The 12,603-nt window shown below is 38.3% G+C and overlaps 1 protein-coding gene across 5 annotated transcripts in view; it reads left to right on the top strand.

The window, feature by feature from the left end:
- INPP4B (inositol polyphosphate-4-phosphatase type II B) overlaps positions 1 to 12,025 on the top strand; it is an 834,063-nt gene extending 822,038 nt beyond the window's left edge. For 3 of the 5 annotated variants that reach the window (XM_032147632.2, XM_032147639.2, XM_032147665.2), the window contains one exon: positions 10,431 to 11,794. In XM_032147632.2, coding sequence (XP_032003523.1) covers positions 10,431 to 10,605 — 175 coding nt within the window. In that variant the 3' untranslated portion in view covers positions 10,606 to 11,794. Of the gene's footprint in view, positions 1 to 10,430; positions 11,795 to 11,835 lie in introns of those variants that run through there. The other 2 variants (XM_032147659.2, XM_032147654.2) reach the window with 2 other exon arrangements.
- The last annotated feature ends 578 nt before the right edge of the window (positions 12,026 to 12,603 follow it).

The following is a 12,603-nucleotide window of genomic DNA, read 5'->3' as shown; positions in this document are numbered from 1 at the left end:
TTTATCTGACTGTTATTTTCAAGCAATTAAAACTAAGTCATCTTGTTGGAGTTTCTGTACAGAGAAAAGCATAATTACATGGTATTGGAACCAGAAAATGAGTTCTAGACCTATATCTATATATCTATTTCTTTGTAGAAATCCCCTATTTATCTTTCTACTAACTATGTCAGATATGTATTTTTGTTTTGTTTCATTTCTTTCAAAAATTTTTCTTTCAACAAGCTTCACTGCATATTTCACAGCTCCTATCTAGCCAAGCAGGTGGAAAGTCAATCTCTATTATTTTACACTCTCCTCCAGCCACAAGTCTTCCCTTGCACTGAGCTTTGAGACTTTTCTGTATCAGTCATTAGCCACTGATGTGCCAATTTCCTATACATCATGGTACCGTCTCGCCTTTTCATTTCACTGTATCCAAGCCTAACTCAATACAGGAGAATCTTTGGGGAAGCTGACTAATGACCAAGGGTCAGCCATGCATCCGCAGCATCCCCTGCTATTGGGCTCCCTCACCAGGCAAGTGAACAATGAACAAGGCTTCACCCTCTTGGACAAACTCTGCCCCTTGTCTTCTCTCCTGTCACTGCTGTATCTGTGTTTCTCCCTCTCCTTCCTCCCTCCTCTTCCTCCCCCACTTCTCCCTTCTTTTTCTTTTCTGTTTCTCTTTCTCTGTCTATCCTGAAAGATCCTTTTATTCTGTATTATCCCCCCCAATGGAAACTTCAAATTTTCTGTCATGAATAAAGGATAAATTAATTTAGTTCAGGCAGCTGTTGCTTCCAGTACTGTTAAAATTCCATTGGGCACACGTTTTAAACAATAGCCTAAAAAAGTAAGAAGAAAAAAAAAAGAGCAAAATAAAAATTGATATATCAAAAATTTTACATCTTACATATATTTAAATACAGTGATCATATCACATATTAGCATTCTTTTATGCAAACAAAACTAACCTTAAACACTTCACAAGTTTTTTTTTTCTTGGTCCTTTAATCATTTGTGATATTTCTCTGTAGGCTTGATCCAAATATTTTCCTTTCTAAAATTCAAAGATCAAAACTAGAATCAGTTCTTTGAAATGATTTAATGGAAGCAATTATACTCTCAACTCATTATGTCTCTTTCATTTTTCCTTTTTTCTGAATAAAGCACTTTTTAAAATTTCATACCAGGCCACTTTCCTAACTGTTCTTGAGTTATAATTCTGGCCATAGGTACTTCCTTTCTCTTCAAAGCAATGTTTAGACATCCTCTGAAATTATTATTACTTAGTACCTGGCTTCTTCTGATGAGAGGATATTCCTATTTTCTAGGAATTTTATAAAACAAAAACATTGAACTGGAACAAAAGGTATAAAAAGTGATAGTGAAAAATTAATACATTTAAATATATTCATGTTTTGTTTTCATTTTCAACATTGAAGTTGAAAATAGATAAGACTGAGCATGAACAATTTTAGAGACCAAATACAATTTCAGCATGCTTGGTATTCTTCGAATTTGCCCCCAACTCCACTATCTCTTATTGAACAGTCAAGTATTCTATTAGTAGAAAAAATATGCATCTCTGGAGTACTGCAGTTATGTTTTCATAGGATCAAAGAATCACAGGAAAGTAAAGATGAAAGTAATTTTAGAGGTCACTGAATCTAATCTTACAACTGGCAGGAAACCACATCTCCCTGCTTCTGAGAGGTAGCAGAAAACCTGTGCTTAAGGGATCTCAATCATGAAGTGAAAGGAATATGGTTTTTTCATTAGACAGACAGGGATAAAAGCCCTGATCTGCTACTCGATCAAATTTTGAAACCATTTTGAGCTTATACAAAAAATAATACCAACCAGTACGACTGCTTGCAGTAAATGAAAAAAAATAATATCTAAAAAGACGTCGTATTGCATGATAGGACATGATACATAGGCAATCTCTCCCTACTTCACACTTCTGCTCCTTTCCAAGGCAGCCTACGCCTTACACTACATAGCATTTGATTATTTGAAATCAACAACCACTTAATCATAAATTTTCCTCTTCTCCAGTGCAGTGGATTTTTCTCATTCTCAATGTCTTCAGTCTTTCCTGATCTGCCAGGTTTCCCAAACCCCACTATCATCACCTTTGTTACCATGCTCTGGTATCCTCTAGTTTACAGGAACCCTTCGCTTAGAATACCATGTCAAGAAAAGCACACATATGGGTAGAACTCACAACTCCCATGAGTGGGCATTTTGCTTAATGTTGCCCAAGATTGCTCTTTCTTTTGTAGCAAACTTGTCCATAATCATTAGAAACAGTCTATGATGTTCAAAGCAGTGACACTGGCTTATGTCTTTTGAGTAATTTCCTCATTTAGGGGCTTTTCCTGTGATTAACATAATATATTCTAAATTATATTCTGAAATCCAGTTAGAAGAGAAGACGGTTTACATGGGGCTGGGGATCCTGTGGCCACGTAGGCTATGCTTACATCTAGGCCAGTGAGAATTATCTGACTCGTGATATTCTTTTATTAAAATTTTCACAACATTTAAATAGTTGCAGTTTTTGAAAAGTCCTGAAACTCTACTTTTAATATTCTAATTATAAATATATCTTTGGAAAGCTTAGGTAAGATAACAAATTATCTAGAGTATTTTGAGTTATTTAACTTCCTGGACATTGATCTAAACTGAAAACGAAAATCCTCCTCCATTTCCTATCAGACTATGATATAAGCATACTGTGAATTAGGGAAACTACATTCTCAAGATTCTTTACTGTTTGTTACTATGGAACCTTAAGAAAGATTTTTAAATTTATTTCCTCTTCTAGAAAATGTGTACATTCAACTCAAAGACTTTTTAAAGGCATTTTTACATCTGAGATTCTATGATCCTTTGATTTCTTGTGCCACACTCACAGCTCTTATTGATACCAGATTCATTATATCCATTTTTACACAGATCTGCAGGGTTTAAATCTGATACAATTCAACAGTCCAGGGCCTGAAACATGGTACTGTATTAATATTGATCCATCAGATGAATGTTGAGTCAAATAAAGCTCTGCAAGATATTGGCTCTAAAATCCTGGCTCGTAATTTCGGGATGGTATACCCATAGCTTCAAACTTGAAGCATGTAATTAAATGTGAAATGGTCTCATTTTATCATGGGAGGAAATCAGGTTGGTGGTCAGAAGGAAAGATTTTTCAATTCCGTTTTAATTGGTAATTTTCCTTTGGGAAGCTTGAATAGCTATAGTTAAAGGAATAAGATATCAAATAGCAAACCTATTAATGAACAACTACCCAGCAGGAGAAGATAGGAAGACTGACTTTTATTTTTAGAAGTCAGAATGATTTGAGAGAGTATCTGTGATGGGTGTGACTTGTGATCTAGGATACAGCATAGATACTTGCAGAAAAGAAAGTGAAATAAGCAAATGTCATCAAGTCATGCACGTTGGATTATATTTATGGATATATCTCCTCATGTAGGCAGTGATGTGTTTAAAAGTGAGACATGTCTTTTTACTTGTTTCTATTTTAAGTGACTGCTTTGACAGGTCTTAAAAAAATAAATAAAAAAGATCATTTTCTATCCTGCAGATTTAGCAACTGCCCTTAAGTGTCTGATCTTGTCACATTTTCAGTGGAAACAACATTGTGATTTGCTTCCACGGTGACGGCCAAAACTAATGACATTGGAATGCCAGAGTACCTTGCAAGCTACTGATTATTTGTCATAATCTCCTAGTGAGGAAGTTACTAATGTTATTACTTAAAACATCCCTTGCATTTTGCACTTGCAGGGCACTTACAGATTCATTGGTGGCCATGAAGAAATGACCATTTGTACTATCTTAGTAGGAAGGAAGGAAGCAGTCCCAAAGTCACGTGTCTCTACTCTGATACAGTCATGGGGCTCAAGCTTCAGGTTCTGAAGCAGCCTCCTAGGCCATGTTGCTTTAAATTCCAGCTGAATATAGGATGATTACGTGTGAGACATCTTTAATGTGTTATTCTAATTTCCAGAGATGGGAGTTAACAACAAATTAATTCCATTGTAAAACTGCCCCTCTACAACAAAAACAAAAACCTTTTAATTTAGTGATTTTCACTTCGAAGACATATACAACACGTAGACTGGAAAATTTTAAGTATTCTTTGGCATTTGTAGAAAATAAAGCCATCTGGCATAAATTAGTCCCCTATGTTTGGAGTAAGGACCATCCTAAGATATTTTCAAATTACTTTTCAGACTTTTGAATGCTCTACTCCTCAGCCAGGAGGAATATCTGCAGGGTGGCTCCACTGAGAAAGAGTATTTCTCTACTATTATGTTGATAAATTGTGGCCAATATGTTAAGCTACATTTATAATCAGCATGTGATATTTATGCTATGATGATTGATTGATTGGTTGATAGATGATTCTATACTTCTCTCCTAGCAGGAGACATTGAAAAGAAATGAAGATTTCAATAAAGTTGTTAAGATTTGCTACACATAACCTTCACCTTAAAACTAGACAGATTAGGAGGTAGTGCTAGGATAATATTAATGATAATAGCAACCACAATACACAGGAAAAGAAAATCAAATACCCCACGTTTTCACTTATAAGTGGGAGCTAAACATTTAGCACCCACGGACATAAACATAGGAACAATAGACACTGCATACTATTAGAGGGGAAAGGGAAGGAGGGGAGGGTGGTTGAAAATCTACCTTTTGGGTACTAAGCTCACTGTCCAGGTACAATATAGCCAAATAGCAAACCTACTCATATGAGCCCCTGTATCTAAAATGAAAGTTGAAAGATTTTTAAAAAAAGAACTATATCTTGCCTCCTCCTGCCCCTCCCCCTACCTCCCCAACACATGCCTGCATGCATGTTCTGTGACCGAGCCCCCTCCACAGCTGGCTGTTGGTGGAATGAACTTCTTTGAAAAGAGTTTTCTCCTCATTGCCAGAATTGTTCAAGCATGAGATAGACCAGTTATTTTCAACTATTCTTTGCAACCAGACCACAGCCTGATTGAGTTGGTATAATTCAAATTGCTGGGTCATCTGCTTGAAATAATTATGACTATTGTTTACCCAAATATGGCTTGGGGTGGTACATAAATACTTTCTTCTGTAGAGACATAAACAATTGCTACTGGTAAGATCAAGCTGCGCGTACTGGCCCTCTGCTCCTCCACCCACCGCCTGGTACATCCACTTTTGAACACCAGTGGGCTAGGTTAGTGGCTTACAACCTGGTTTGATTATACATCTCTATCAGTTAAAAAGGTTCCAGGTGAATAGTATCTTTATCTAGTTAAAAAGAGTCTAGAGAAATACATTTTAAAAGGTGCCAATGTAGGCGCACAAAATATCTTGGCTCACAGCATCTGTCCCATCGAACCCACCTCTGGGACTTTGCAAGCCAGCTCTTTTTGTGCACCTACGTTGGGACGATCTCATTGATCCTAACTTCACTTTCCAAGAAGGGAAATGGAGGCTTGAAGAGACAAATCAAATCTCTGAAGCAGGCAGAACTAAGAGGCCAGGTAGAATCTGAAGGCAGACTTTTGGCCTCCAGATCCCTCGTATTTAGCCAAGTGGGGCTGCTGGCCTGCCTCCTCGTGTTGATGTGAGCCTTAAACAGATCCTCCTGTGCCAGGCTTGACGCCGAGTGCTTCTAAGAGGTAGAAAGATGAGCGAGACAGGGAGACACAGACAGAGACCTGGAGGGCTTCCTGGAAGCAGTGGTACTTGATGGAGCTATGCAAGAAGTGAGGAGGGCAAACTAGTCAGAGATGGTTTATATGTGTATGTGTTCCAGGTGACAGAATTGGTACACATAGGGATGAGGGTGCCCCAGCCAGGAGGGTTTAACTTCATCAGCAGGCCTAGAAAAGCCATGAAAGCTTCCAGCAGGAAACTTGATGCTACTAGCGCCATACTTTAGAAAGGACAGGGGAAGTTAGTTATGAGTAACAAGGGTGAGAATGAGCGAGACTGGAGTGGCTAGGAGGAGGTGCCTGGTGCTCTGAGCAGGGGACATCATAAAATAAATATATGGTTTCCTGACCATATGTGGTCTGGATACAAGTGAAGGGGTCCGGTGTGACTCTTGATGTCTATGAAGGTAGACTAGCAGGGATAGAGGAAGGGTGGCAGTGGTGAGCCTGGCTGTGCAGGCTGTGATCAGCCAGGCTGTGGGGAACTGAGGGCTGGAAGGGAGTTGGGCATTGTTTATGGGGGTTGCATAAATAATAGAATTCCTGATGGAGACAGGAGATATGGAGAGAGAGAGGTAAGAGGGGATCATGGGGGCAAAGTGAAGTATGAAATACAAAGAGCCAGGGCCCAGCCTCTCTGCTAGGCCAGCAGTGACATTCAGGCCGGATGATTGTGGCAGGGATTGTCCTATGCATTGCAGGATGTTGAACAACATCCCTGGGCCCCACCTACTAAGATGCCAGTAGTAGTACCCCCACTGCTATAGTTACAACAACCAGCAGTCCTTCCAGATATTGCCCAGTGTCCCTGGGTAACATCACTTAGTTGGAAACTACTGTCTTAAAGATAAATGATAAAAAGGTGAGATAGATAGGTTATAGTCGATATATTTATATGTACACACAGAGTCTCATGCTAAAGCAGGGTCTCTCAGTCTCAGCACTGTCAATATTCGGGGCTGAATGTTTACCATGGACTGTACAGTAACCAAACTGTTGACTTTATTCCCTGAAATGTTAGCTGACTGGCCTGATAAGTAGAGTATCAGTACTCAATAAGAATGAAGTAGAGGCCAGGCACAGTGGCTCATGCCTGTAATCCCAGCTCTTTGGGAGGCTGAGGCAGGAGGATTGCTTGAGCCTAGGAGTTCGAGATAAGCCTGGGCAACATGGTGAAACCCCATCTCTATAAAAAATACAAAAGTTAGCTGGGCATGGTGGCGCACGCTTATAGTCCCAGCTACTCGGGAGGATCACTTGAGCTCGAGAGATAGAGGCTGCAGTAGGCCATGATCACACCACTGCACTACAACCTGAGTGACAGAGAACCTGTCTCAAAAAAAAAAAAAAAAAAAAAAAAAAAAAAATGAAATGGTAAACTTAGGAGATGAAAAGCTGAAGGCATGCTCTTTCTTGAAAATCTATCAGACCTGGAAGGAAAACCATGTATGAAAAACCTGAAAGGAAGTTGAGGAATGCACAGAATGACCTCTAGAGGTTCCTTTCAGCACTAATGATCACTGAAGGAGACTTACAGACCCTCGTGAACTGACCCCAACCAGGTGTTGGCTTGCTGCTTTTTTCCCCTATGTTGGCCGGCGCTGTCACAACACTCACTACAGCAACTCCTTCCAACCCTGCCTTGCCCTCAGCCTCTGCTGCTGGAAATGACCACTGGCCCATGGTCCAGAGGGTATGGCTGGCACAGTGGAGGGGGAATGTGCCTGACTTGTATAGAAAGGCAGCGGCTGGGCAAGACACACAACGTGGGCAGAACTGACTTTATGGACCAGCCTTCCATGTGAAATTTGGCTTTTCCCTCTTTGCTGAATTGGCCGGGTTGACAATGGTTACCCCTGGATTACAGGAAGGGCATGTGCTACACAGCCTCCTTGGAGACCCACGTGGCCCTCAGATGAACAATTGTTCAGATTCCTTTTCTTTTTCTTTTCCATGGGAATAAGGATTCCTCTCTGCAATGTACATGTTTTAGGCTTTTTTATTTTCTTGCTACTCCCAAGGGCCTGGTGATATTTTTCTTTACCATGCATTAAACAGAATCTGTGAGTCTTTTCCGAAAAAAAAAAAGGCAGGAGGGAATATAGTAGTTAAAAAGTTTCTAGGTACACTACCAAGATGTACCTACTTATTGAGATACAAATGGCATAAGTTATTGAATGCTTGCTATAGGCATTCTCTAAGAACTTTGTAAGAATGGACTCACATGAGCTACTTCATAACAGTTCTATGACGCAGGTATTGTTATTATCACCACTTTACAGATAAGGAAATAGAGACATGACATACTGAATGACATGATCAATGCCACTCAACTAGCAAGTGACAGAACCAAGCTTGAAACGGCTGGTCTGACTCCAGAGTCTGTGCTCTGATCTATATCACAGCTGTTTCTATATGTGCTATTCTACTAATATATACTGTTTGAAATACATGAAAAAGAATAATTTTAATAGAATGAGATACATATTGGCAATATTGAAGTTCTCATACTTTTGTCCTCTGCTCCAACGAGCCATCTAGAACCACCTCAGATCTATGTGCCCTCCTTCCAAGATCATCTTGGGGGGTTCTTATAGGGGAAATTCAAACTGCTACCCTCAGGGGTCTTAGTGTCCTTGTCTCTATTTGGATTCTGTAATGGAAATGGGGTCCATAACTGTACAGTCTCTCCTCCAGTTTGGTCTGCCATCCGCTAGTTCAGGTCACTTCCCTCCCTATCTCTCTGCTGCCCCTGGTAGCCTGTGCTTTCCCACTGAGACCCAGCCAGGCAGAAAACACCCTCCCAGTATTCCTTCATGCCCCTTTGTCCTCCAGCCTAAACTTTCCAGTCCCATTATATCAGGAAGTTACTAGGTAATACCCTTAGCTCAATGAAAAAATTAATTTGAACATCCACTTCACTCTTTCCCTTTCTATCTTCAATCTGTGATCACATGTTACCTTCTTGTGAGAACTTCTCTAACTTTCCTATTTAAAATTCTCTCTGTCTCTCTCACACACACACATATGAATCTTTTCCTGCTTTACTTTTCATCATGGCGCTTTTATCAGATGTTACTCTTTTTTGTATTCCTGCTCGTCCAACTCAAAAATAAACATTTTTGAAATCTCTATCTGATGTATCCAAACTTGTATTCCCAGTGCCTACACAGCAGCAATTGGTTCATAGTAGACACTAAAAACTTTGGGTTGAACAAATGAATAAACTCCTTCTCTGGGATTAACAATTAGGGATTTGAAGCCAATAGAAGAAATAATGTAAGGGGAGATTTTCTTAGTCACATTCCGAAATATAAATGCCTAAAATACTGTACATTTTCAACCTGGTGTGCTGGAAAAAGTTGAATAGCAACCAAGTTACTCATGCAATTGACAATAGGAATAAATGCAAATCCAAAATAAACCCCCTTTTGCTCAGTAAACCATTTGTTTTCCAGGCAATCTTTGACTTTGTCACTGATTACATAGTCCTTAGATTCTACCAAACCATGAGGATATAACAGAGCACAGCACAACATGGTTGATTTGGTGTTTTAAACTAATTCGTATTGTATGAAATAATTATGATATTTGTGTAAATGCTGACACTGGTGTGGTCAATGCCTGGTCAAAAATTTCTGTATAGGACTTGTTTGGGGATTGCAAAGGGCTAGAAATCCGCCATGGCTAAAGAGGTTCGTTAGAAGTTTCCTTTGAAAAGTTCCACTTTTCATAAGACTGAGCCACAATCAGTTTTTTGCCTGAAAACATAGAAGAGCTAATAGAGAATATGCCACTCCTTAACCACTGAATGTGATTGAAATTCTTAATACTCTGAATACTGATGAACTAGAGATGATTATTTTATTTTCAATTTATATCAATATGGTATATTTCAGACTGGCCATAATTGGAGCTGCTTTTAAGCAGAAGCATAAACCAACCCCCTACTTTTTTTTATTTATACAGAAAGTAAACAATCTAGAAACAAAGTCTTATTTTCTGAGGTATCACTCTGTAAATATGGGTCTCTTTTTCAGATGAGATGTCCATAGGAGATTGATTTGGCCCTATCTAAGGAAGATGAGCAGGAGGCGATATAATTTATGAGCTGAACTAACAGAAGGGTGCTGAGTTGGATTTTATTAAACTAATATTATGGCTGGCAAGGATGACATGTCAGATGTCTCACTCATTTTAAATATCGTGCCATTTCAATAAATCATTTTTATAACTTTAAATACGTTATATAGGTGCAATGCCAGTAGAGGGTATGTTTAAATATGCCAGACACATTGGTTTGCTTCACTACATCCTGTGTTGCTCATTTCATTTTCTAAAGATATAGTTATCAGATTATTTTCATGAGCTAATCCATGTTTTAGTTGTGTTCATAAAGTCTTGATTTGATGCTGTTATGCTTGATTCTTCCTTGTACATATGTAATCAACCCATGTGAATATCATTACAGTGTTTCTCTTTTCTTTCTTGCACAAAGAGCTAAAGGATCTCCTGTTTTAATTCCTTTGCCCATGTAGTACAATGAGAAAACAATACACAAGATGCATTTGGGGAAATTTACGATTTCATCTGAAAGAGTTGTGTTATGTAAGATAATGCATTGTATTTCAGAATATTTAAGGCTGAATTTTTTTTACTGTGTGAACTCTATACTATTTTCTTCCCCCCCACCCCCAACTTCCCCTCATTTAACAGCAGACAAACCCAGGGAGCACTGAATGAATCCGATGATCCTGAAACAGGCTGTCTAACTGATAACAAGCCAACTTCTCGACACTTCTATCCTGTCGCCTTGCTGCTTGTCAGCTCACACCTGCTAGTTGTGTGGCTTATTTTAAGTCTGGCGTTACTCTTAGCCAAATACCAATAAGTTTTATGTTGTATTTCTTTTTCTTTTCTACAGATGACAATGAACTTTAAATTATGGGGACAATGCTGTAATATTTTTACATTTTCAAATTCACAGAATTTAAAAAAAATGTTTAAATTGTGTTTAGTTTGTTTTTCCTAAAATCTAAAAAACAAAAAGTACTATGCATTAAGTGGATTATTTTGCTCTTTTGTTCATGGATAAGCGTTTCCCACTGTTAACTAGCTCAAGAAGAATTTTTAAATTACTGTCTTTGGAATAAGACAAAGAACAGAATCCTGAAAGCTTGAAGTTCTGAACCTCCTGTCCTCATCCCATTAAATTTATTAAAGAAATTAAGACTGAATTTGCACAAACACTGAAACCCTGAGACAAGTTCTAGAGATGTGGGAGGTTGCAGATTTTATTTCCACTGTGCTAATATCATAGATGCCATCTGCTGATAGAAATTTTTTTTTAACCTGTTTTACTTCTTCGCTGCAATTAACTCTTTTCTGTCAAGTAACTTTATGGAGAGAATGGCTATTTATGTTTTGTAATTAAATTACCTGTTTGTATCTCTTGTTTGGGTTGATTTGGCTTTCAGAGGACTTTTCTATTCTTTTTAACTAGGTCTTGTTTGTGTCTTGATGTACCATTCCCAGCACTTGTGACTTTTGTACTGTCTGTGAACAAGCACTCTTCCTTTATAAAGCTGAGACTTGGCCCAGGCTGTTCAGAAAGCCATTTCCTCTCTTCCTTGCACAGCTAAAATAATAAAATTAAAATAGAGATGAAATTTTTCTTTAAAAATCTATAGGGCCAGACTTAATAAATTAAATGCCTTATTTCTAGAACCTGCATCCTTAGGGCTACATATAGATTTTAATGTGTTTTAAAGAGACTGAGAAATTAATTTGTGGAAATGTTATAAAAAGGCAGATATATTTATGAAACTAAAGTGGAACTGTATTGTGGAGCAAATTATATTTAAAGAGTTGTTTATTAAATTTTAAATGTCTGTTAAGAGTAAAGAGACTTAAGTCATCTCTTTCAGAGGGCAATAATGGTATTGGGCCTGGCCTAGGATTTAATTTTGTAAGATGTATCATCACTTGTGGAAAAAAAAAAATGTAGAGTTGAATCTTTGTTATTTTTACTTGGACGGTTGCTGCAACTCTGCATTAAACAAATAAAGCATATTTATTTATTCTGTGTTTCATGAAGTTGTACTTTTTCCCCTTTCACCAGAGAAGGATGCCGCATAGAGAATGTACTGAAGAATATCAAATGCAGAAAGTATGCTTTCAACATGCTACAGCTGATGGCTTTCCCCAAGTACTACAGACCTCCAGAGGGGACTTATGGAAAAGCTGACACCTAAGTTTACCAACATGTTAATAAACAGGAACACAAATACGTTTCAGTTGGATAATCTTCACCTTGGTCTTTTTTGTTTGTTTTTATTGTCATGAATTTGTGGTGGGGGAGATGATCACAGATGTTTGCCAAAATCTAGGAACTACTTGAATTCATTGTCAGCATATTGCTCTGAGAGAAATCCATTTTAAAAAATCTTTCTTACATGATTCAGTACTGTCATTTCTAGTTCTAAGCTCCTATGTGTTGAGCCTAGCTGATTGAGATTGGTTCACAAAGTGTAAATTTCATTCATGAGTATTTAAATGTTTCTGAGGAAACATGGATCATTTCAATAGGACTAGGGGTGATTCACAGAGCACCACTCTCCATCCAAATGAAAGAGAGGAGAGGGGGAAAAGGAACAGATTTTTTTGATACAACTTTTAATAGCCTATGAGAACACAGTCAACCTGAGAATCAATGTAAGGGATTAAAAAAAAAAAGTGTAGCCACTCAATTAGGTAGAGTTAACTCATGATCTGGAATACTGAGGCAGTTTGCAGGTATGTTCCACAATGATCTCTATCATCCAGTCAAGGTATGACTCCCCCCTCTGCAACAGGCATATGCATGGAGTGAGTAAAGTGGTCAACAGAC

This window comes from Hylobates moloch, unplaced genomic scaffold (genome assembly GCF_009828535.3).
Source record: "Hylobates moloch isolate HMO894 unplaced genomic scaffold, HMol_V3 SCAFFOLD_3, whole genome shotgun sequence".
Lineage (NCBI taxonomy): Eukaryota > Metazoa > Chordata > Mammalia > Primates > Hylobatidae > Hylobates > Hylobates moloch.
The sequence above is the reverse complement of the archived record's forward strand: the minus strand, read 5'-3'. Positions and strand labels throughout refer to the sequence as shown.